Below are 22,618 nucleotides of genomic sequence, written 5' to 3'. Positions count from 1 at the left end.
CAATACAGAGACAAGAATATGTGGGGAAATAAATTCTTTATGGAAAGAGTTTTTCAAGCAGGCTGGCCAGGGAAGAGATGGAAACACATCATAGAAATATTTGAAAGACATGTAGATGTGGCACTTAGGGACATGGTTTAGAGGTGGATTTGGCAGTGTCAGTTTAACAGCTAGACTCAGGGATCTTGGAGGTCTGAGAGTTTCTAGACATTGTTCTGAAGATGCACTTTTGAAGGCACAGAGGCTGACTTTCTTAAACCTGTTGTAACTATGTTAAGCCCTTGCTATCACATTTTGTAATGCAGAGCTGCTAAACTGGTAAGTCTGTAGAAAACCATTAGTGGGACTGTAGTTTTTAAAATTGCCATGGATTATCCAAATGAGCTCTTGAAACAGAGTTATTGTAGCTGTGGCAGGTCTGGACTTGTTCAATAAATACCTTAGTTTGTGTGCAGTAATTGAATGATCCAGCTTTCAAGTTACTATTCCATTATTAAAAATGACAAGGTCATTCAACGCCCATTTGAATCCCACTTGGTTTTGTCATAGGTCATGCTCCACAGCAAGGGATAAGCACAGGAACTCCATTAAATTCGGATAAATGACTGTTAGGGTGTGTCTTACTTGCAGTAAAATTGCTTTCTGGTTTTGAGTTTTGATAGCAGAAAAGCAAGGCCATCACTTCCTTAGAAGGCCAAGTAGAAAAGTCTGACCTACTTTAGACAAGAAAATAATTGACTTACGTAAATAAAAATCAGCGCCGAAGAGGCAAGAAAAAAAGTCTTTTTTTTCTTGTTTGCATTTAGCACCTCTACAAACTGTCAGTAAAGAAGCCCAAAATTATTTCTGAGACTACTGATTTTATTTTTTTTGTCATTTAGAGGACTACTGATTTCTTTTTTTTTTGTCATTAACATGTTAGTAAGTGATTCTGTGAACATTTTCATGGTGAAGTTTACTTAACATATTTATTTCAAGTCTATGCAACTCCAACCAACCAAAACCAGAAAACAAATATGGGGATATCTGTGTTTTTCCATTTAAAACATATTATTTCCTGAATAAGTGATATGAAATGATTTATTTAAAACATAAAATTTAAATAAAATGTTGTTTGTATTTTCAAATTAATCACAGAAAGTAAATATGGCATTTATTGATGAAATTTCTTGCTTCAAATACATCGTGTGATTTACTGGTTCCTATCAACTTTACTAGTAAATCACTGGATAACTGGATAACTATAATTTGATTTAAAAACTGGTGCAATGTTCAGAGAATACATAGTGCATCATTGAATGCAGAGGGTTAAACAGGAGCTTGCCAAGTTTTAGAGTTAGTTGGTGTATTTATTCTAGCCAACTGCTTAGTGATGATAAGCATAGATAATTAAATTTGAGTAATCTGTTTTAAAGGCAAATTTATTTTTTAATTGTGTTCTGGAGAGTGGGTTCTGTTTTACAGCAGGTTTATAATGGAGTTTGGAGACCCCTAGATGTTTATAGTTGTTTAAGCCTCTGTTGTGGGTACACTTGTTTGATCAGTTTGTGGCACTGTCTAGCTGTGGTTTATGAACTCATAAACCCAGGCCTTCAGGTGGATAAGCATTACAACTGTTAATTTGGGGAGCTGGAGAAGATGTTTGGCTAGCTTACAGTCTTCGGTATATGTACTGTTGTGTGGATGAAACATCTTTGTTAAACAGAAAGTAATTCCTGAGTAAGACATGGTGGATTTTGTCTTGACTAAAGATTAATTGGCTGATCTAGAAAATTATATGTAGTAGAATTTCCATCAGCTAAATGGAAAAAAAATAGGGTAGAAATTAATTTCTACCCTAAGATTTACTAGTGGATTGTAGCCTCATGTGTGTCTAATGTTTGTAAGTATTTTACATATTTGTGGGTTAAATATATCAAATATACTTGCCCTGGACAACACACCTGAAATACTATTTTATTATTTAAACAGCTAAAGAAATCCTACAAATTTTGTATAGTTTGACTGTGATGTAAACCTAGTCTTAGTCCTTTACTGGACACTAGGGTAGAAATGTTTTCATTTTATGTCTGAGGATAGGATTCAAAACAAGCTATGTTAAATTGAAAGCAAAGTAATTTAGGAAGGAAGGAAAAATGGGCCATTTATTTAAGTTCAATCTCAGTTCTGATGCAGGGTTATCTGGGGAGGTCTCCCATAACTCTGGATCTGATGGCTGTCTTGAAAACTGCATGCCAAATCAGCTCTTCCCCTCAGTGTTGTTAGAAAGTAGGTGATTCCTTTGTTAGGAATTAAGGCTGTACTGTGAACACTTCCAATGCTGTGCACTCTGTACAGTGCTATACACAGCACTGAGCTGTGTGAATTGTCAGCTGAGGTGAAGTCCCTGTCCCACTTGGCACACAAACTCATTCAGGTTGAGAATCTTCCCTGTTTGATTTGTCTTTCCTTGGTGCATCCTGTCTGATCTCGAGGCTTTCATTGTGTAAAATGGAGTGTCAGTGTTGGTGGTGCTGGTGGTAGGACAAATATTCAAAGGTGCTAAAAAGGAGGGTACAAAATCCCAGCCAGTGTGTGGTGGCCACATGTTGACCATTAGCCAGTACCACAGAGGATACATAAGGTTGCTCTAAGAGAGATGTGTTCACTGCCTTCCTGAGAAGCCTTTCCTTCTCTGCCCACTGCTGTGTTGGAAGAAATATTGGTGCTCTACAGCCAAGAGAAACTTAAAGTTAGTGGGATTTTCTGTTTGATGCAGGCTGCTGTGACCCTGGTCACTCCATGGTTAACTTCAGCAGTACCTGAGTGTAAGCAGGTCTTCCAGTTTATAGACCTCTCACTAGAAATTAGCTGAGGCAGAAAAATGTATTAAATCAAAGAAGTTCACCAGACGTAATTAGTGCTTTCAGGTATGAGAGGTCCTTTTGTGCCTGCCTACCTGGTAGTGCATCCAACTGAGAGCCTACTGAGCGGTATTGCAGTTAATCCCAAGAGAGTTTCGTCTGTTTACACTTCTTGCATGCAAACAGAGAAGTGATGAAAGCTGAAAACCCATCCTTCACAGGGGCCATGGAGCGGGGGAGTGCCTTACTGAAATATGCTGGTTTTGATGCAGAACTCTTTCTTTGCTTTGTGTCCATTAGGTTTTACTAAGCCTGTGACTGCAGAGATGCCAGATAAAACACCAGGTGCTACAGAGCCTGTGCCCAGAAGTGAAGGTTAGTAGTTTCATCCCATTTTGACTTTTGGGGAAAAAAAAAAAAAAAAAAAGCAACATTGGGATTCTGTGAAAAAAATTTTGAACTTAAAAACTGGGTTTCTCTTACTGGCCTTAAATTTAAGGGAGAGTGAATGAGTATTATATATGCATGTTTATCCTGATAGCAGGAAATTTTCACTTGTCTTTGAGTAACCTCTCCATCCCTCCCTAGCCCATCATCCATGATAGTACTAAAATATATAATAATGGGGAAGGACCAGTGCACTGCTAGGATTTCAGCATTGGAGATGTCTTGTTTCATTTGCTAAAGAGATCTTTTTAACTGAAACTGGCTTCAGTTTTTTTTTTTTTTTCTTTGGTATGGGATACTTGAGTCTCACAGAACCAAAGCTGACATTTAAGATGTGGGTTGATTGATACAAGGAGGAATTTCCTGTGTGATTTTCAGTAAATCAGTGGAATCTTGAAATGCTCAGTCAGACCATTTCGTTTCCTCGCCAGATCTATTAATTTTAAATTCCCACATTTGAAGGTTTGGTACTTGGTTTCAGGAAAAATTAATTCTTTGAAAACAATTGTAACCCTGCTAATTTGAATCTTTCCTCAGAGTCACTGCTGGATGTATCATTCAGATATTTTATAAAAATTTGCTTTTTCACATGAAGGTTGTGAGGTGTTTCTGATGGCATTGCGTCAAAACTATAGTAGCTCTTGTTTATCCTTGCTTTTTGGATCATTACTGTCCTCACACATGGGCTATGCTAATTCAAATGTGTGGTTTAGTTTGACTTAAGCTTACAGCTCAGGCTTATTTATCCTATGCCTCAAGATAGAGATCTCAAAATTTAGTTTTAAGCATTTTTGTGGATTTTGAACCTCAGTTTTGGCATTTGAAAGGCATGGAGGGCTGCAATAATAATTTCAAGAAGTGCATCAATAGTAGTAGAGAAAGGCATTTGTCTTCATGTAAAGGGTATTATGCTTAACTGCAGAAGGCCTTTTTAAAATTTACTGTAAAGCTTAACATGTTACTGGGAGAACTCTCAACATGGATTGTGTGCCATCCTTATAAATAAATGTTTAGGCTAAAAGCATTGGAATTAATCCACTTGAAGCAAAAACTTACAATAAAATAAGGCTAACTAACTAACTAAAATGATGAGATTATTCTGAATCTTCATTTTCAAATTGCAGTTATCATTGTATTTTGTTGTGATAAGAGCTCATGAAGTTATTCCAGAGTCTGTATAAAACATCCTTGCTTCTTGGGTTAGAGGAGGATGCTGATAATGCCAAGGTCACAGCTTTGATCCCTGTATGGGCCATTCACATAAGAGCTGGGCTTGGTGATACTTGTGGTTCCCTTCCAACTCAGAATATTCTGTGTGATTCTGTGTGTGCGTTTAACAAATGCAACATTTACTAAAACAAAACTTGGTTTAATCTGGATGTTTTGTTTTTAATTGCTCTTTAAAAATTAATTTTTAGATGTTAAAAAAGGTGATCTAATGAATAATAATGAATCTGCATTTAAGAGACCTGGTTTTATGTCTTGATGAAAATGCTGTACTGTAGATAAAACATTCCAATGACACAAAGTCATGAGTGCTGGAAGTTTATGAGAGTTTGTGTTGGTTTATTTAATAAATACATTCAAATATGTTATCATAATGTTTACTGAAAAAAATGGTCAGACATGTATGCCAGTGGCTGCTGCAGCATGGATTTACAAGATAAACTTCTATAGTTAGTTTTGTTCATATACATCTCTATTTACTTAGCATTAATACAGCTAACTGATATGTAGAAATATTTTGCCGGTATGGCTGAGTCAGAACTGAAAGTGGGTGTTTCATTTCTCATGATTAAAGTATCAATGCTCTTTATGTGCATAAACATTTATGTGAACTTTTGTAATTATTTCCAGAAATCATATCATCTTATTACTGCTTGGTTTTTGCTCCAAAGGAATATTCTTTCAGCCATTGGTTAAAAGAAAAGAAAAAGGTGTATTTGTTGTTACAAATTTCTAACAATTGGCCTCTTACGTTCGTCAGGGTCAAGTTGGGTTGAGCAAAGTGTTGGCAAGTAACTGATTATCTGGAAACTTTGAAAAAGGCAGTGTTGCTTTAACCTAGCAGTGCCGCTCCCTGCCCCTGACCCACTGCCCCATATACTCCAGTTAAGCCATGAAGCACAGGAGCAGACAATTGAGAAAGGAGTTTCCTGTAATTAAGTTACTGTAACTCAGTCCTTGACTCGAGGGTCCCCCGTGGGTGGGCAGACTATTTGCTTTTCTACCACCTCTTCTGTCAAACCTTTTAGAGTCAACAGCTGTATTTATAAATGTCAATGCTTGCTTTGTGCTATCAGGAGAGAAAACCCAGGACCTGGAGATCTGGTTGTTGCAAAGATGGAAGTGTGTGCATATCATACAGGGAAAAATATTTTTCAAGAAGCTTGTCTAGCTATCAAGGAGTGGTAGACAAACAAATTAAAACAAAAAACTCCTACCATGATCCACGTATAACTATTTCTTAACTGTTTTCCTTTGGCAAAGCTATTATATTCTATTTACAATGGATGCATTTAGAACAATGTACTGTGTCAATACCAGGAAGTGTATTGAGTGTATTTCTGTTTTAGCTTGCAAAGGAATTAGCATTTGTTCTGCTTGTGTTTGCTGAAAAGTCACTCTTAAACTTCTAGTGTAGTTAACCACTGGAAATAAGGCTGTGACAAGAGTACCCCACCCACTGCACAAATTCTTCCTCTCTCCTGTAGAGAGGCCTCAGTGATTCATGGTGGCTGCTCATGATGGTTTCTGGAGCTGAGGAGTTAATTATTTGCAAAAGTTCAGGGGACTGATTGTCAAATTCTTTCATTACAAATTATCTGTCTTATAGGATTAAAACTTTTTTCTATCCTAACAAAATTTTGATGGTACTGAATATTTTTTCATAAAACGCTAGTGTTTCATTCTGTGGATAATGGATTAAATTTTTGTCAGGATACCTGTGAACAGCTACGTTTGCTTCAAAGAAACCAGATGAGGTCTTCCTTAGTATCTGTTTGGGAGATTTCCATTCTCAAAATTTTTGGGATATCAGTCAAATGCTACCTTAATAGTAGCTCTATGCAAAACACTTAGAAAATGTATATGGGTGTGGGAACCTTCATTCAGTTTCTCCAGTCAGCTTGACTGGTTGTTTTTCTGTGCCTTAAAAGTAAGCACATTTGAAGAAGACATGAGGAAGTTAGACTCCCACAAAGTCTTCTTCCTTTCCCTTTTCCCACACCAACTTTTTCATTAAGAGGCATGACTTCCCACAGCTGGATCCTCTCTTACTGACTTCATGGTTCACACTTGCATCCTGAAGGAAACGAATGTTACACCTGGGCTTTATAAACAGCACTGACAAATCCCTGTGGACAACAAGCTGATGTCATTGTAAAATATCCTACAGCAACAAGCAGTGGTTTTCCTTGCATTGTGTACCTGATGGCACTAGTGGGAGCCTACCAGCTGTTTCTGTTGGTGCTTGTGATAAGTTCTCATGCCATTCTGTAACTCCTCTGACTTAGGTTTGTGTGCTATTTCTGCTGCTATTTTTTGTGCCCCCAGAATCATATCTTGATGGAGAAGGAAGTCTCTGTATAAAAACAATATCTGAAATTCTTAACCCTAGTGTTTATAAAAGGAGGTGATGAAGCATAAGTAGATTTGAAATCTGTTTGGAAATGGGAGAAATGCAAAGTGGAAGGGTGATGAAATTGGATATTTTATTTCTGAGTCCTGGCTAAACTGTTGGCTTCCCTATGCACACCACGAGAGGGTGGCACATCTTCCTTTGAAAAAGGGGTTGTAGGCTGTTGTTTTAAGGCATAATGACTCTTGTCATAACTCCTGACATCTGGGCAAGCCTCCAGTCCGCAGAAGCTGAGCACTGCCACAGCTGAAGCAAGCTGCTTTGCTGCAGCCAGCCTGTGTGCAGCCTCTGCGGTGTGCAGCACAGCTCATGTTCTCTGCTGCTGCAGGAGGCACCAAACCACAGCCTTGAATCAACTGGCTATTTTCCTGAAAGCACTTTGATGAACTGCCTTAGCCACTGAGCCACTCTGGCTGGGCCCCACTTTATTTCTCCATTGCCAGCAGGCTGAAACTGGATGGGCTCTAAACTTCTTCAGTTCAGTGAAGAGGAGGAGGAGGAAGAGGAGGAGGAGGTGGCTCTCTTGATCTAGGGCAGTGAAGGGCAGTGAGAGGTAGACTGTTCTGGACATTGTGAAATGTTTGAGTGCAGTAAAACCTGCTCCTCCTCGTCAGAAGTGAAGATGTAGTTGCTGTAATGTAATGTGGATTAAATCACTGATTACAAAGGTTGGGCAATTAACAAGTAGAATAACTGGTTCTTCAAATGCCAAACACTTTCCCTTGTTTCCCTGACTTTCCCTGGCTGCTCTCCTGCTAAAGATCAGTGTTTCAGTCATCCACAGATTATAAAAAGTTTATATGGCCTGAACTGCTTCACCTTGAGGGTTGGAAAACCATGGAGGGTTTTTTACATCAAAGATCCTATTTTCAAATAATTACTTTTATTTTTCTGTTTCAAAGGTAACTAATTCTTAGTTCTCAAGCAATTAAGAGTAGCATTTGAGTTTTGCATTTTTTTGCTTTTTGTATCATTAAATTGCACACAATGTAAAATTATGTATATAATGTTTCACACATAATGTGCACATATTAAAAAACCAATTTGGAGTAGTTCAAAATAGGGAGGCTAAATATGGCTTGCATGAAGCGGTCAAATGTGATGCATCTTGATGAAAAACAGCTAGTTTCTCTAAAGCCTTTCTGAATCCTAATGTTATTAATTTATTTCTAAATTGATTTTTCAAACTGAGAGAAATCTTAAACAATTTAAACATCCTGGAGGAGCAAAGGGTCCTTGCTAGAGAAATGGCATACTAATTTTCTGTATATTGAAATGCAAAAATTCCTTCTCCTATCAGGAATGATAAACAGTGTCTAATTATTGCATTTATTAATTATTTTGATCTTAGCTGTGTATATAAAATGCTTTAAAAAAGATTGATTGAACACTCCTTCATAAATAGTTTTTTTAAATTTTTGTATTATGTTTAGTCTTGCTTACCACCTCAGAAATGTGCTGCTGATCCTAAACACAAAAACTAAAAAAAAATATTGCAGGTTTGAATTATCTTTTCCTGTTTAAAAATAATTTGAGTACCACAATAGTTTTTGGATAAGTCGCCAACCAGAAGTTATACTCTAATACTGGAGTCTTAGCTGTGTGTGTCCTGGAGTAAAAATACAAATGTGCTACTCTGTGATTACAAATATTAGGAGTATGCCTTGCATCTGCTCTTTCTCGATAGGGATTGATAGCCACTGCTTCACTTGAGTTTACTTTATGGGACGACTTTGTCACCAAACAGAGCAGTTATTGTTGTTAAAGCAGCTACTAGGTGTTAAATTACTGTTCTGCAATAATTGGAAAAACCTAAAAAGACAGTTATAATGAAAATTATCCTGTTAGAAATGCTGATTTAAAATAATTTCCTTTGCCAGTTTCACAATGGTTTGTTTTGTTGGGGTTTTTTTTTAGTGGTGGTGGTGGCGGCTTGAGGTGTTCTTCTTTAGTATCATATGTTCCATGTTATTGTGTGGAAATACAATCCAGATTGCTGGTAACTGCACAATGTTAATATGCAGAAAATAAGTAATAGTAACAGTCAGTCTTTCAACAGTTTCTTAAATGTAAATCAGCTTTCATCCCAACAACTGTGCTTTTTTCCCCCGTTTTGGAATTTCTGCCATGTTTTGTCTTGCTGCTTTATTCAAGAGACAAACCAGAAATCTGTTTTCAGATTCATTGATTTTACCTCCTCCCTAGCCATATTTCTTCCAAAGTAACTTAAAGGACATGGAAGGATAAGAGACAAAAATGGATTACTTGCTACCAGTTAAAGTGAGCTGCAACTCTTAAGATAAATGAGAATGTCAAGGTTACATTCTTTCATCTTGTACTGACCATATCCTTAAAACCAAAATATCCAAAGTAGTAAAAATAAAGATACAAACACATTTTGCTGTTTAAATTGCAGCAGCACAGGTACCTCCCTGTTACTGACCACTTGATTCTAAAGAATTTTGACAGGTGCTATATAGTTAGCAAATGTAAATCTGTAAGTACCACTATTTTTTCTTGTTTATTTACCCTGTTATATGTGTAGCAGTAATTTCAAACTATGCTACTGACATTAGAAGTGGGCTGAGAGAGCTCGATACCCTAAGTTTAAACTTGAGAGATTAATATATAGAGAGGAAACTTAGTTGTAGTTTTGATTTTTTAATTGGTTCCCTGTAGTTTTATTTAACTTTCAAAAGGGGAGAACTACTGCATGCTGATAAAACAGAAGGGGAGGTAGCTTTGATGTTTTATGAGCAATAAAAAATTTTGAAGCAATATGTCAAACTCCTGAAGTCAACTTCTTTAAGAGTCAGCAAGCTGAGGAGAGCAGGGAAGGGGAGTAAAGGTGGGAGGCTGCTTCTGTTGTTCTGTGCCCACATCCATTAGTGGTGCAGGCAAAAGAGCACACAGGATACTTAAATTCTTTAAATTATACCCACATTAGTTTCTGGTTGTCTCTTTGGTCAGAATATGCTGCAAAACCAATTGTGCAGTTCAATATATGAGAAGTTAATGAATTCTTTTTTTAAAAAAATTCTGTCCTTAGATGTGGGTAATTCCATTACATACATCTTGGCAATGGTTCCTGCAACTTATATATTGTAGAATACAGTAATTTCACGAATACAAGCCGCACCAATTTGACCAAAATTTTGGTGGAAACCCGGAAGTGCGGCTAATATTCCAGGGCGGCTAATCTATTAACAAAATTCTAAAAGCTGCCAACACGGAAGTGAGAGCCCGCGGCAGCCCCAAGCCAAGCTGGAGCCCGGCCGGCCCCGGCAGAGGTGGGAAAGCCTGGCAGAGGCGGGGCCAGCAGTGTGGGGGGCGGGCGGCTGAGCCTGAGCCAGCAGGGCGGGGCAGGGAGGGCGGCAGAGCCTGAGCCAGCATGGCGGGGGAGCCCGGGAGAACTGGGGCTAGCAGTGCAGGGGAGCATGGCAGAAGCAGGAAGGCCGGCGGGTGGGGCTGCCTGGCAGCAGGGGAAGCCCAGCATAATCGGGGCCAGCAGCGTGGGGGAGCCCGGCGGTGCGGGGGCCTGCAGTGCCGGCCAGGGCGAGGAAACGCGGCGGCGGTGCAGACGGGAGGGGGCGGCCGGCGAGCCTGGTGGCGGCGGCGGCAGCCCTGCCGGCGGGGCGAGCGAAAGCGGCGCTCGCGAAAGCGCCGCTCGGCGAGCGAAAGCGCCGCTCGCGAAAGCGCCGCCGCTCGCGGCTCGCGAAAGCGCCGCCGCGAGCCGCCGCCGCGAGCCGCCGCCGCGAGCCGCCGCCACTCGCGAAAGCGCCGCCGCGAGCCGCCGCCGCGAGCCGCCGCCGCTCGCGAGGCGCGGCGCAGGGCGAGCGAAAGCGGCAGCGGGGCGAGCGAAAGTGGCAGCGGGGCGGTGCTGACAGGAGAGGGGGGACAGCGAGCCCGGCGGCGGCGGCGGCAGCACCACCCGGCCAGCCCCGCCGAGCCGTGGCGCTGAGCTGGGCCACCCGGCCCCGTTGGCAACCATGAGCGGGCCGAGCCTGCCTGGCCCCGCCCCGAGCCAGTAAAGCCCGCTATGCCGCGATCCTGTTACTAATTGGCCAATTTGTGAAAGCTGCGCACGGATTCTTGCGACGAACGAAAGTGCGGCTAATATTCGGGGTGCGGCTTATCTATTGACAAAGACAGCAACATTGTCGAGGCACCGGGGGTGCGGCTTATAATCCGTGCGGCTTGTATTCGTGAAACTACTGTAATTTAAAATGGACACAGCTTCCAGGTGAAGTAAACACTTGTTTTCCCATATGTGCACAATGTAACCTGTGCTTCAAATGATGGAATAACCAAAAAATTGATTAAGGTAGTAAGAATTTAGGCTTAACCTCTGTCCTAGCAAATCTGGACTCTTCTGGTTCAGGAAAGCCAGCCAATCCAAGTTATTTGGGTTCTGTTATGTCTGCTTTCTGTTGAGATAGTTATACCACATGCTTACTCTCAATGTCTGTTTGTTAAGAAGGGTGGTTATCAGTTTTTATATTTGTACTTTTCACTGCTTAAAAATGTCATGGTTAAATCTTATCTCATGAGAGGGTATGTGTTTCACAATGGAAAGCAATATTGGAAGAAACAAGTCATGTATGAGGCTAATTGTTAGGGAATTTTGCCTGATGTCTGGCCAGGACATGGTTCTGTCTGGTCATATCTGAACTCAGCCAGTGTTTCTAAAGATGGGATGTCCTGCCATGAATGTTTTGTGGTTTTGCCATATGAATACAAATTGTAGGCAGCAGGATATCCTTTAGGAAGATAAGACCCTGCTACAACTCTCTCAAAAAGCAAACAGCTGCATTCAAGTTTTGTCCCTAGTTAGGATCCCTACCCTGTGAGAGTATTGGTATTAGATCCCAGTCCTAGGAGCTCTGTAGTCACTCAAAAAGAGACACAGAGAGCCTTCCTGACACTGTAAGTAGGATATATATAAATAAATTTTTTCTAATGTCTTTAGTGATTTTTTTTTTTCCACAACAGAATAGTAGTAAGATACATTATTTTTATTAAAAGGCTGTCTAAAATTTTTGAGGGTCATAGGCTTTTACTCTTCAAAGAAGTGGCAGTATTAACTAGAGGCACTGGTCTAATCTTACAGCATTTGGCAAATTCCAAATAGGAAATTGAAGGAGCCCCAAAACTGCTAGTTAGGAAATCCTTGTGACAGAAAGGAGACGTGACAGAAGGATAACTTTCTTGAGTGTGAAGTCTGTCGTGAACTGGTTGCTCATTTCTCTCCTCAGAAATATTGATGGAGAATGTCCTAATTGTATTTTAAATCTGTACACATTATTAATGATTATTAGTTAGTTCTGCTGCTTTCCACCCCTTTTCATTTCAACTTCTTGAAGGAAAAAACTCACACCTGTATCTTCTTAAATACCTGGACCCCACTTCTTGGGATGTAAGTCTGAAAAGAGCACTGTGCTACAATCCTGGAAAGAGCTGGCTTCTTGTAATAATGGAATAATCCATGGGTGCAAGGAGCCATATGGATGAGTTGTGTTGCAGCACTGAGGTTTCAGGTTACATCTTGAAATGGTAGTTTTAGGATCTACAAATAAAAATATTTGGCTTGTTGCTAATTTCCTGCCAATGTTGTGCATTTAATGAAGTGCTTAGAAATATTTTAAGTGTTTCATAAGAAAAATGCTGAAGAAAAATAATGCCTGCATTTCACATGCTGAGGAAAACTAATGCTGTTGAGAACCTGAGTTCCTGTGTTTGTCACAGTTCTTCAGCTTTTACTGCAAGATGTCACCCTGGCTACAACCAGAGTGACAGGGTCTGATGGCCTTTTTGAACAGGTCTTACATTGATGCCAAAGGTTTTCCAACAATAGAGTTAATCTGCTCTCCAAGGCATCGGGTGTACTGAAAGTACTGGCTTTTTGGCCAACACCTGAAGCTGAAGGGCTCATGATGATATGACAAGCTTCATTTGATTTGAAGAAGCAGCAATGGGAACTCACAGTGCCTTATGCTTCTGGGGAAGTTGCTCTGTGTACTTCTTCCAGAAACTTCTACGTCAAGTCAGAAAGCTAGACTTTCTGCTTTAAAATCAGAACAACTGATTCTATATACAGCTGGGCCTCTGCAATCTTTTGTTGTGAGTTAAACTTTTGTTTTATATATGGATGCTCTGCATTCATTGCAGACCACGACTTGCTCATCACTTCAGGCCTGGCTGCAATCCCCACTATTAATACAGCACCTCCAGTCCATTTTACCACACGTCTTTCAGACAGATGGAGACCTGTGGATATGATTCAGATCATGCCTTTGGAGTAGTTTTCTGGTCTAAATCCAACTGTCCCATGGTATTCCTATGCTCTGTGCTACACTGAGCACTCCTGGCCACCAGTATGGAATGGTATGACCCTATCAGAGCTAGCAGTGGCCCCAGCTGGGGCTGTGTTTGTGTAATCAGGGTGCAAGAGAGTGAGCCAAAACCACCAGAACTGCAATGCATTTTTAAGTGCTGAGTCCTTTTTGTGAACAGCCTGATGATAGTGGTTTAGACTTTGTTTGGATAGAGGTAATTTTTTTTATGAGTCCTGATGGGCAGGATTTGACTCTGCATTTCTTTAAATTTCTTGAGTGTTTTAAGAATGTAGTGTTTCTAAATGAAAAATTTTTGGGATTGTTTTTTCGATTTTTATTTTCTACTTATTTGTGGGTGCTGAGCCTGTATTTAGATTTTCACAGTTTTGGAAGACAGCTGGGTTATCTGGATAGCTGGCTTCTCTGGACCCTTTCCTTGAGAGGTGGGGAAATCGAAGTCTTGTTCAGAATAAAAATTATTGCACAGGCTTTTTAAGTTCACGTATGTAAAAGTCATGGAATTACTGCTGTGACTGAAGTGTATGATAACCAAAACCAAGTTTGGACTTACCTATTGTGGGAAAATGTCACTGCATTGTTGTCACTTCTGAATACAGACAAATAACTGCCTTTTATAAAATTGTCAGAGTTTATGGGCATATTTACTTTACAGCTACTTTTATAAGTTATCCACACCCTTCTCTGCATGTGAATAAAAGAACTGGAAAGGCCACACTGATAATGTCATACCAGGAAATCTTTAATGTGAAATACAGAGAACATGGGGAGGAGGGAAGTTTGCAGGGCAGGAAAAATCACACTGAAGATAATGTATGAAGGAAAAAAATATAGGTTTTATGTCTATCACTTTGTTTCTTAGTTTTTAAATTTAAAGAAAAGAAATATAGTTTGCCTTTGACATAAGCCAACAAATTTGTTTGTAAGTACTGATACACAGGAAGGCTTCTTGGTTCCACATTTAAGCCTTTAAAATTCCTCTAAAATTGAATGCATATTAAAAAAGAGAGAAAAGAACCAGAAAACTAAGAAAACAACCAACAACCAAAAAACCCTTGAGTCCTGTAGAGCTGAAAATACTGCCTGTTGACCAGACTTGATCCTGCTTAATCTTTTTCTGCCAAGTTAGATATTCTGGCAAGCTTCCTCAAGTCTGGATGTATTCAAGTACTGTATTTGGCTGACTTAGTTTGTTACTTTGTAAAGATATATGAAAATCCCAGTTCAAACATTTCAGCCTATAGTTGTTTTTACAATCTGTCAAGAAGCACAACTAATTGATATTTCACTTTATACATCAGATATAATTTTTCTACCAGTACGCTATGTATTTGGAAGTACATTTTCCACTTAAGCAAGTTCTGCTACTATGTATTTTATCTTAAACACTTCATAATTTTACAGAATATATACTCTTTCTACTGAACAAGGTATAGTAAAACTTGGCAAGTCACTAACTTTTTTCCACCTTTTTTCAAATTAGCAATGTCTTCCAGGTCTTGGCTTCTAAGTGTTTCATCTGGCTTTAATGCACAGTCTGTCCCTGCAGAGATTACATCTTTGTTGTCTTAACTTTGATTTTATGATGAGCTGCAAAACCATTACATATGAGACTTTCTGTACTTGAATACCTTTGATAGTTCCATCCCTTATATAAAGCTGAAATGTAAAATTATAAAAGTAAAACTAATGGTTTGATTTTATATGTTAATTGGTCTTTCTTCCAAGTCCAGTGATGATTTCAGCAGTAATTCTGCTTATCAATACATGTATTACCTATTGGATTTGGTGCATGAAGAAAAGTGGGAATTTTTGTCTTCAAATGACTTTTGTGGACTTCCTGATGAAAAGAATTAACACTGAATCTGCACCTGTGGAGAGGTGTCTAGAAGTTCCTAAAACCTGGATGTACTGCAGTGGATGTGTGAGCCCATCTCCTGCAAAATGTGGTCTTTGGAAGCTGAAGACCTGAATTGCAAAGATTTTGTTTCTGGGATCTTGCACTGTTTAGAAAGAGATTTAGTCTTTTAAGCAAGGACTTTTTTTGTAGAATCAGCCATAACAAAAAGATTTTTATCCCTAATTGTGCCATCAGTGCAATCCTGTTTCTAGACTGAACATGTTGGTGTGTTTAACTTAAACCATTAAACTTTTGTTTGAAGAAATGGTTGTGACCCTCAGACAGGTACCTCTTGACTGTGTAAATTGAACAGATTGAGCTTCTTTTGCCTGTGGTTACAGTGTAGGATTTCTGCATATGTTTCTCATGTCTTATTTTGCAGTCTTTACAATGCTTGGATGCTCTTTTTGAAATATAAAAGCTAAAGCTTGAGTGCACTGAAATCCTGCATGTAATTTTATTTATCTAGAAGGCATTTTTTCCCTATTCCCACTTGATTAAGATGCTTAAGATTTATAAGTAGGGGAAAACTCGTCCCCCACTCATTTGGAATAAAAAAGTGTACAGACAGAAACTTGATGAGATGGAATATTGGTCTGTTCCTAAAATAATGTGAAAGAATTTGTAAGAAAGGTACCATCTCATTAGTAGACTACACAGGGTTAAACTTAGGCACAGGGACAAGCCAAAAGTTGATTTTCTTCATTTATTTCTCACAAGAAATCCACTTGGAACAGCAATCCTTGTAATTGATGCAGATGTTCTGAATTCTTTTCTGCTGACTTGGAATAAAGGCTAATCCAGGTCAGTCAGTACCTTGTAATTAATGCACATTCTTTTCCCTTTTTCTTTTTAAATCTCTCTTTTTATTTATTTACTTTTTTATTAATTTTTGTTTTACTTTTCTATTCTTTTTTCTTTTAGTAGGGAAAAGGGACCAATCCCTGGTTTAAATCTCTGAACTAATCCAAAACTGTAATAAAAGTTTTGAAGGGCATGCAGGCTACAGAGTAAAATAAAGAGTACTACACAGAGTACTATACTAAACTACTAAATAACAGAGCCCTTTTTACAGGTAATTTTTAAATCCAGGGTAGGATTTTTTTTTTTTTTTTTTGCGATACTCTTCTCTGTCCACCCTGGCATTGTGAGTTTGTAGAGAAGCAGTAACTTACATTACCATATAATAATGCAGGGTGTTGGAAGGGTTAAACAGAAAGGAAGATAAAAACTACTTTGAGCTCACTTTGTTGCCTTGAACTTTGGATGCTGTTGAATATAGCAGTCATCTGTGATCACAGGTATCTTAGCAGCTGTATAATCAAAAACTATAAATGTCCAGATAGGAAATGATCCAGTAATTAGAGGAAACAGTATTGAACTGATGACTTAAAGTCACTTTCATTCTTAAATCACACAGTTGTAGCTGTTAGACTTTATCCTGTGATCTTTTCTCAGTACCTTGACAGAGTACTTGAAAACCCTGATAATCAGATTGGCTGAGAGTTAGAAAGGAGAGAAGGATTGGGACTGCTTTTTGTAGCTCCTTGCCAAAGCAGCACCTCCTGATCGAGAGGTGTCGTTGCCGGAGTAGACTGGAAGGAATCTAAGGGTGGGTCTCTCTCTTACCTAGATGCCCACCTTTCTTTCCTTGTCTGTGTTGTACTGCAAATATGAATACAAATGCAAGGGCTCTAGGGTGGTTTTGTATATGTGACACTGAAATCTAAACACTAATCAAAGCTTGGAAAAGAGCTCAGATTTTTAACTTGGACAGGTTTCAAAATTAAGAAAAAGAAATCTGTGGCCTACTTACCAAACAAATGGGAAATACGTTTTTAGTTCCTGTGTGTAATACAACCCTGAATGTTGGAGGTTTGTGGGTTCTTTTCTTTCCTGTTTTATTTCTTACCAGAATAACATTATGAAACATTCAAAAGTGAAATGGATTTGTTTAAAACAAAGTGGGATTTTGAAATTAGGCTCAGAAGTCATCAGTGAAGGATTTCCTAAAAGTTTTAAAAGAGAATTCTATTTTCAGAAACACAAAAAATTTGCCTACCTCTTCTATGATGTTGAATAGTTGCTTAGTTATCTAGTATTTGCACACAGTATTATCTGCTTCTTCAAAGTAGTCAACTGTGTTTTTGTGTATTATGCCTCCCAACCTTGTGCACGTGACTTGGACATCAAAATAATGACTCACAAACTTGCTTGTTGGCATGGCCCTAATTATGACTTATATTGCTGAGATATCCTTTGTCACCTCTTCGGATTCTCACAAGAGATTACTCTTGCTAAAATGCCAAGAATCCTCTTTATTAGTACTGAATACTGAAAACAATATGGTGTCTGATGCAGAAGAAATTAAAATACACAGTGGTTCACTGGCTTTCTTTTCCGCTGTGGTAAATAAACTGATGCACAGGTTATGGTTAAAAGCTCTAAGGATGCTGCATTTAATGCTAATTTTCTGCTTAAAATATGTCCCTTTGGAAACACGAGTATGTTCTGGGGGGGAGACTGATCTAGGCTGATTTGTGGATTGCCAACTTTGAGAAAAACAAAACATAAATCCCTGAAGAAACTATGTGCTTCACAGACACAGACAAGATCTATTTGTTTTCTATTTTGGGTCATAGGTGGTTGGCTCACAGTCCAAGTTACTGTGCTGTGTCTTTGAAACTACAGAATAATTGTGATTAGTTTCACAGAATAGTCTTCTGAAGTTTATTCAGTGTGTTTCAGATACTCTGAGATCTTCATGTCAAGATGCCATAGCAATATTTTGTGTTTCAATCAGGTACATGTACTTTGAATGCCATTCCTCTGCTGAAAAACCAAAATAAGTTAGTTTTGAAACACCTCCTGTAAACTATGCTGCCAATAGCATCAATTCTAATATTAGCATAGAAAAAAAAACTTTAAAGTGCTTATTGAGTCAGAAATCAGTGCATTTGGACTGTACTACTCCTGTACTATGAAGTTCTCTGAACAAGACATTTAAGCAAATGAATAAATTTAAATTAATGAAGAATTCATAGATAAAGAGAAGTTGGCATGCTCATTGCTAAGTACTCACATTAAAATTTCCCCCTTGCAGGAAAAGAGCTGTGATTTCATGATACAGCTAAGCAGATTTATCAGTAGTACCCATAAGAAGGAACAGTCCCATCCTGTGTCTAGTTACATATTCACTTACCTCTGCTTGCTCTCACCCAGCATGCAAGCCCTGTTTCAGGAGCAAGACTAGCAGGAATGTGATTTTGGTTTTTTTATTTGAGGGTTTTTTTTTTTTTTTTGCATGTGAACTGATTGACCATCCCTGAGCACACTTACCATTGGGCTTTGCTGCTAAACATCCATGTTAGTTTTAAATACTTTGCAGAGTAAACCATACTTGTGCAGTGGATTTGCCCAGCTTTATTAAATGTGAAGGCTTAATTCAACATTATTGAGGCCTTAGTAAGATGTTCTGCTTCATGCATGCTGAAAAAGTAACTGTAACTCATTTTCCCTTCTCTCTGGTGTTAACTCTGTGCTAATGAAACAATGGAACTTCTGGACTCAAGCAATAAAAACATTACTTCTGAAGCAGATGAGGGGCTTTTTCTCATCCAGCCAGGGCAATTTGATACTTTAAATGCCAAGATGGGAAAGGATGTAATTGATAGCCTTACACAGAGCAACAGGCGCAGCTTGATGAGGGAAAGTGGCGTTTTTGTTGGCTCTGGGACGAGACTTTGAAATCTGGGTCTGTTTATTTCCTTGCCTGTAATACTTAAACAAATCCTTGACTTGCCTAAGGAACCTGATAGGAACTTGACAGTGTTCTAGGCAACCCGAAGGGAAGAATTTAACCTGTCATCTCAGGGGAATTTTCTCTTTTCTTTTTCTCCTCCATGGTTAGTGGTTAATTATGTTTCACTCTGCCTACCACACTTCTTTGTTCCTGTAGGCCCAGATCTTACCTTATAGCAAAAAAGATGCTGCTGACAATCATATTTTTACAGAGTAGTAACTATCCACTGCTGTAAGGCTCTTTAATGCCTGCTGCCAGTTTTGTTACAGGAGACAGTTGTTTGCAGTTGGAAGGATGTAAGTTCTGACTAGGACAGAAAACTGAGGTGTAGTGGCTGTCTCTTTTTTAGGTGAAGCTTCACCCATACTGTAATGCAAAGAACTTGTTGGCAGATTTTGTTGAGAGATTAAATGACAATGATAGTTACCCTTTGGTTATGGATTTACAGAAGAAGGTTATCATATACAAATATAATCTTAAAAATATGTTTACAGTGATAGTTGGATACTACAGCGCTCAAGCTCTCACAGGTCTCGTCCACTCAAATTAAAGGCAAGGAGCATCATGGTTCTTGAATCCAGGAGGATCTCTGATGAACTGTAGCTTACAATCCAAAATAAAAAAGCATGGAACATACTCTTTAAAAAAAATTAAGTCTCAATGTCATGAACAGGAGAAATGCAAGTGTCGTTTTGCTGACAGATTAATCTGTCCCACTTTGGAGGTGTCAATGTGCACATAAACACCAGGAAGAATAAAAAAAGGTATCTAGGGACTTCCTCTGAAACTGCATCCCTTAAGGGTGGATGAAAGGAGACCTTACCCTTACTTGAAGGATTGGAAAACAACGTAGAAAAATGGATTTGCCACTAAAATATATCACACACGTCTGGGCTTTTGTGGAGTAAGTGCTAATTTTCAAAGTCCTGGGATTATGTTTACCAATGATTTGGTATAATTACTTGGTTGTATTTAGAATGCAGTGCCCAGGCTAGCTTATTCTTTGTACAATGATATTTAAATAAAGCCTGTGATTATGATCTGTGCTCTCCAAATCTCTAATCTGTCTGAAGGAGAGCAAACAGGAGCTCAGATTTTAAGGTGTGTTTTTGGTGGGTTTTAATTTTTTTTATAGTATTTGCTCAGTGGTTGGTATAATCCTGTTTAAAAGGATTTTTTTTTTTTTTTTTTTGCTTATTGGGCATGTTCTGTCTGGCTACCATTGTTTCATCCCTCATTCATAACTGAGTAACTTAATACTGAAATCAAACAAGTTGGAGTTTCAAACCCAGACAAGGTGTTTTTTTGTCATCCCATTTTCATTTTGTTTTGTGCAAACAGGTAGTACTTTTGTTGGCTGTTCTGCAGCTAGTGTCACATTGAAAACATTTGAAGCCAATTTTTGTACAGAGCAAACATCCTGTGGTTAGAAGGGCTTAATTAACTTAGGTGCCTTCACTGCTGGCATATACCTCCTTATCTTGAAAGTGGTGTCCACCAACTAATCCTTTATTTATGTTGAGCTTCGGAATTTCCCTTGAAATGCCTTTTTGTAACCTATCCCAGTATAAATGAGAAGTGAACAAAGCATCAGGTAAACAATGAGTTTACTGGTAAGCAAATTAATAACACACATGAATGTGAATTTCTTCTCACTGGCGGCAGGTTGGATGCTGTGATTAACCTCAGAGTGCCAGTGATGTGCTTATGCCTGTGACATGGTTTGTTACCTTTTGTTGTACCTTTTACAGAGGAATCTTTTTCTTTTGTTTCTGCATGGGAGGACGGAATTTGTTAATCAAACGTCCAAGGCTATGTTTTCAGTGCTCAGAAGGAGGGAATTGTTCAATGACAATGGCTAATTTGCGATAGCAATCGCAATGTGAAATCCTAGTGGGCTCTTGGATCTCTTCGTCTAAAGCAAGCTGATATCACGGTGTATTCTACAATTCAGCATGAACAAAACGGGAGCCTAGTTCCATTTTACGGTGATGGAACTAACTCAGCTTTACTCCCTTGGCAGAAAAAGGTATCATTTTAGTTTGGTTTTGGTAAATTCTTAGCCCCATTGTGGAATGGTCTTTCTGATTACAGGATTAAAGGTAATCCTAGAGAATCCTGATAGCGGTGAGTGAAAAAGAAAATCTGTAAAACCATTGTATTCTGTTTCTCAGGTTTCTGGTTCTACAGTAGTATATGATTGCATTGACAACTAGTGAATTGAGAGTATCCCATCACAGATGGAGAACAAGGAGTATGGCAGAAGTTAATGCTTTCTGCTGTCCTATACTGAGAGGAGAGCAGAGTAGGGAAGTTGAATTAGACAGAAGTGAAGAAATCATAATTTTGCCTTAACTACAGTCTGCATGTTAAAAGCTTGCAGACATCACACCTGAAAAAGCTGCCTTTGTATTTTTTTTTTAACCCAAGAGCCAGGTAGTTTGCCATTTCAGATTAGGTCCTGGTGTAGGCCTTCCTTACAAAAAGAAAATAAATTCTGATCTGTTTTCAGTTTGTTTTGCTGCTCTTATTCAGGATACTGCAGCAACGCAATATTGCTATTAGTGGAGTAAACTGGGCTGGACTAAGATGATCTCCCTGGTGCAATGGAGGGTGTTTGCCTCTGTTTTTTCTCTAATACGCCCTGCATTTAAACTCTGAAGGAAAGATTACATATGCCCATAGTTGAAAATTCTTTTGAGTTTTTTGGGGAGTTAGTGGAAATGACCCCTCAAGCAGGTGTCATGGCCATGGGCACAGGTATTTGCACTGAAAGTGATCACCCAGGCTCCAACTGGCAGAAGAGTGCAAAAAAATGCTAGTTTAGACCTAATAAAAGCAAGTGCTCATGAATATGTTATTTCTGCTGCAAGTTTAACATGTAATGGTAGTACAGAGTATGCGTGCTCAGAGGAATTTAACTCAGAATTCAGGGTTGACTTGTTCAGATCAAAGGGGGAACTCAACCAAAATACTCAGATTTTGAGAGGTCAACTTTTAAAATTTTTTAATTGTTATTATTATTTTTACTTTTTCTTGGAATCTAACAATCTGCACATTTGAGCGTAATGCTTATCCTGCTGGTAAGATTTAAAGAGTGAACAGGTTCCAAGGGAAAATCGAAAGCATAATAGGTTTTGGTATCCAATCTCTTGTGGAATGGAGTCAGATCTTTGTTTTTTATCAGAGAAAGGGTCATAACCTCACCAAGCATTCCCTCCCTTCCTCATGACTCCCCAAAGGTGCAGTACTCTTAATTGCTTTTGGCAGATAAAAGCTATGAGGAAGTCGGGGAATATCTTTTATTTTATGTTACTGTCATTAGTCTGAACTAGTTCTTAATCTTAGATTACAAAGACATTGTTTATAAGGATATATCTGCTGCAGTTTCTGTTTGTTTCTACTCCTGTAGGTTATGTAAGGCAAACAGTAATAGATCTTAGATCCTCAACTTACTGAAAATTGAAAGTGTTATAAATGCTTAAAATTCAACACTTACCTCTTTCTTTAGAAAATTGTTCAACTTCTCTGCAGGTTAGCCCGATATAATGACTGTATCTATAGTCCATATACAACACTGATTGTTTTTCATATATTTATGCTTGCTAGGTTTATGGAAGAACAAATCCCTAA

The 22,618-nt window shown here is 38.7% G+C and overlaps 1 protein-coding gene across 3 annotated transcripts in view; it reads left to right on the top strand.

The window, feature by feature from the left end:
* The window catches only part of PLEKHG1 (pleckstrin homology and RhoGEF domain containing G1), a 126,486-nt gene that overhangs the window by 34,486 nt on the left and 69,382 nt on the right, over positions 1–22,618 (top strand). For all 3 annotated transcript variants that reach the window (XM_033055379.2, XM_033055375.2, XM_033055376.2), the window contains one exon: positions 3,144–3,218. In XM_033055379.2, the coding sequence (XP_032911270.1) occupies positions 3,170–3,218 (49 nt within the window). In that variant the 5' untranslated portion in view covers positions 3,144–3,169. The remainder of the gene's footprint in view (positions 1–3,143; positions 3,219–22,618) is intronic.

This window comes from Catharus ustulatus, chromosome 3, assembly GCF_009819885.2.
Source record: "Catharus ustulatus isolate bCatUst1 chromosome 3, bCatUst1.pri.v2, whole genome shotgun sequence".
Lineage (NCBI taxonomy): Eukaryota > Metazoa > Chordata > Aves > Passeriformes > Turdidae > Catharus > Catharus ustulatus.
This window is presented reverse-complemented; position numbering and strand designations above follow the sequence as displayed.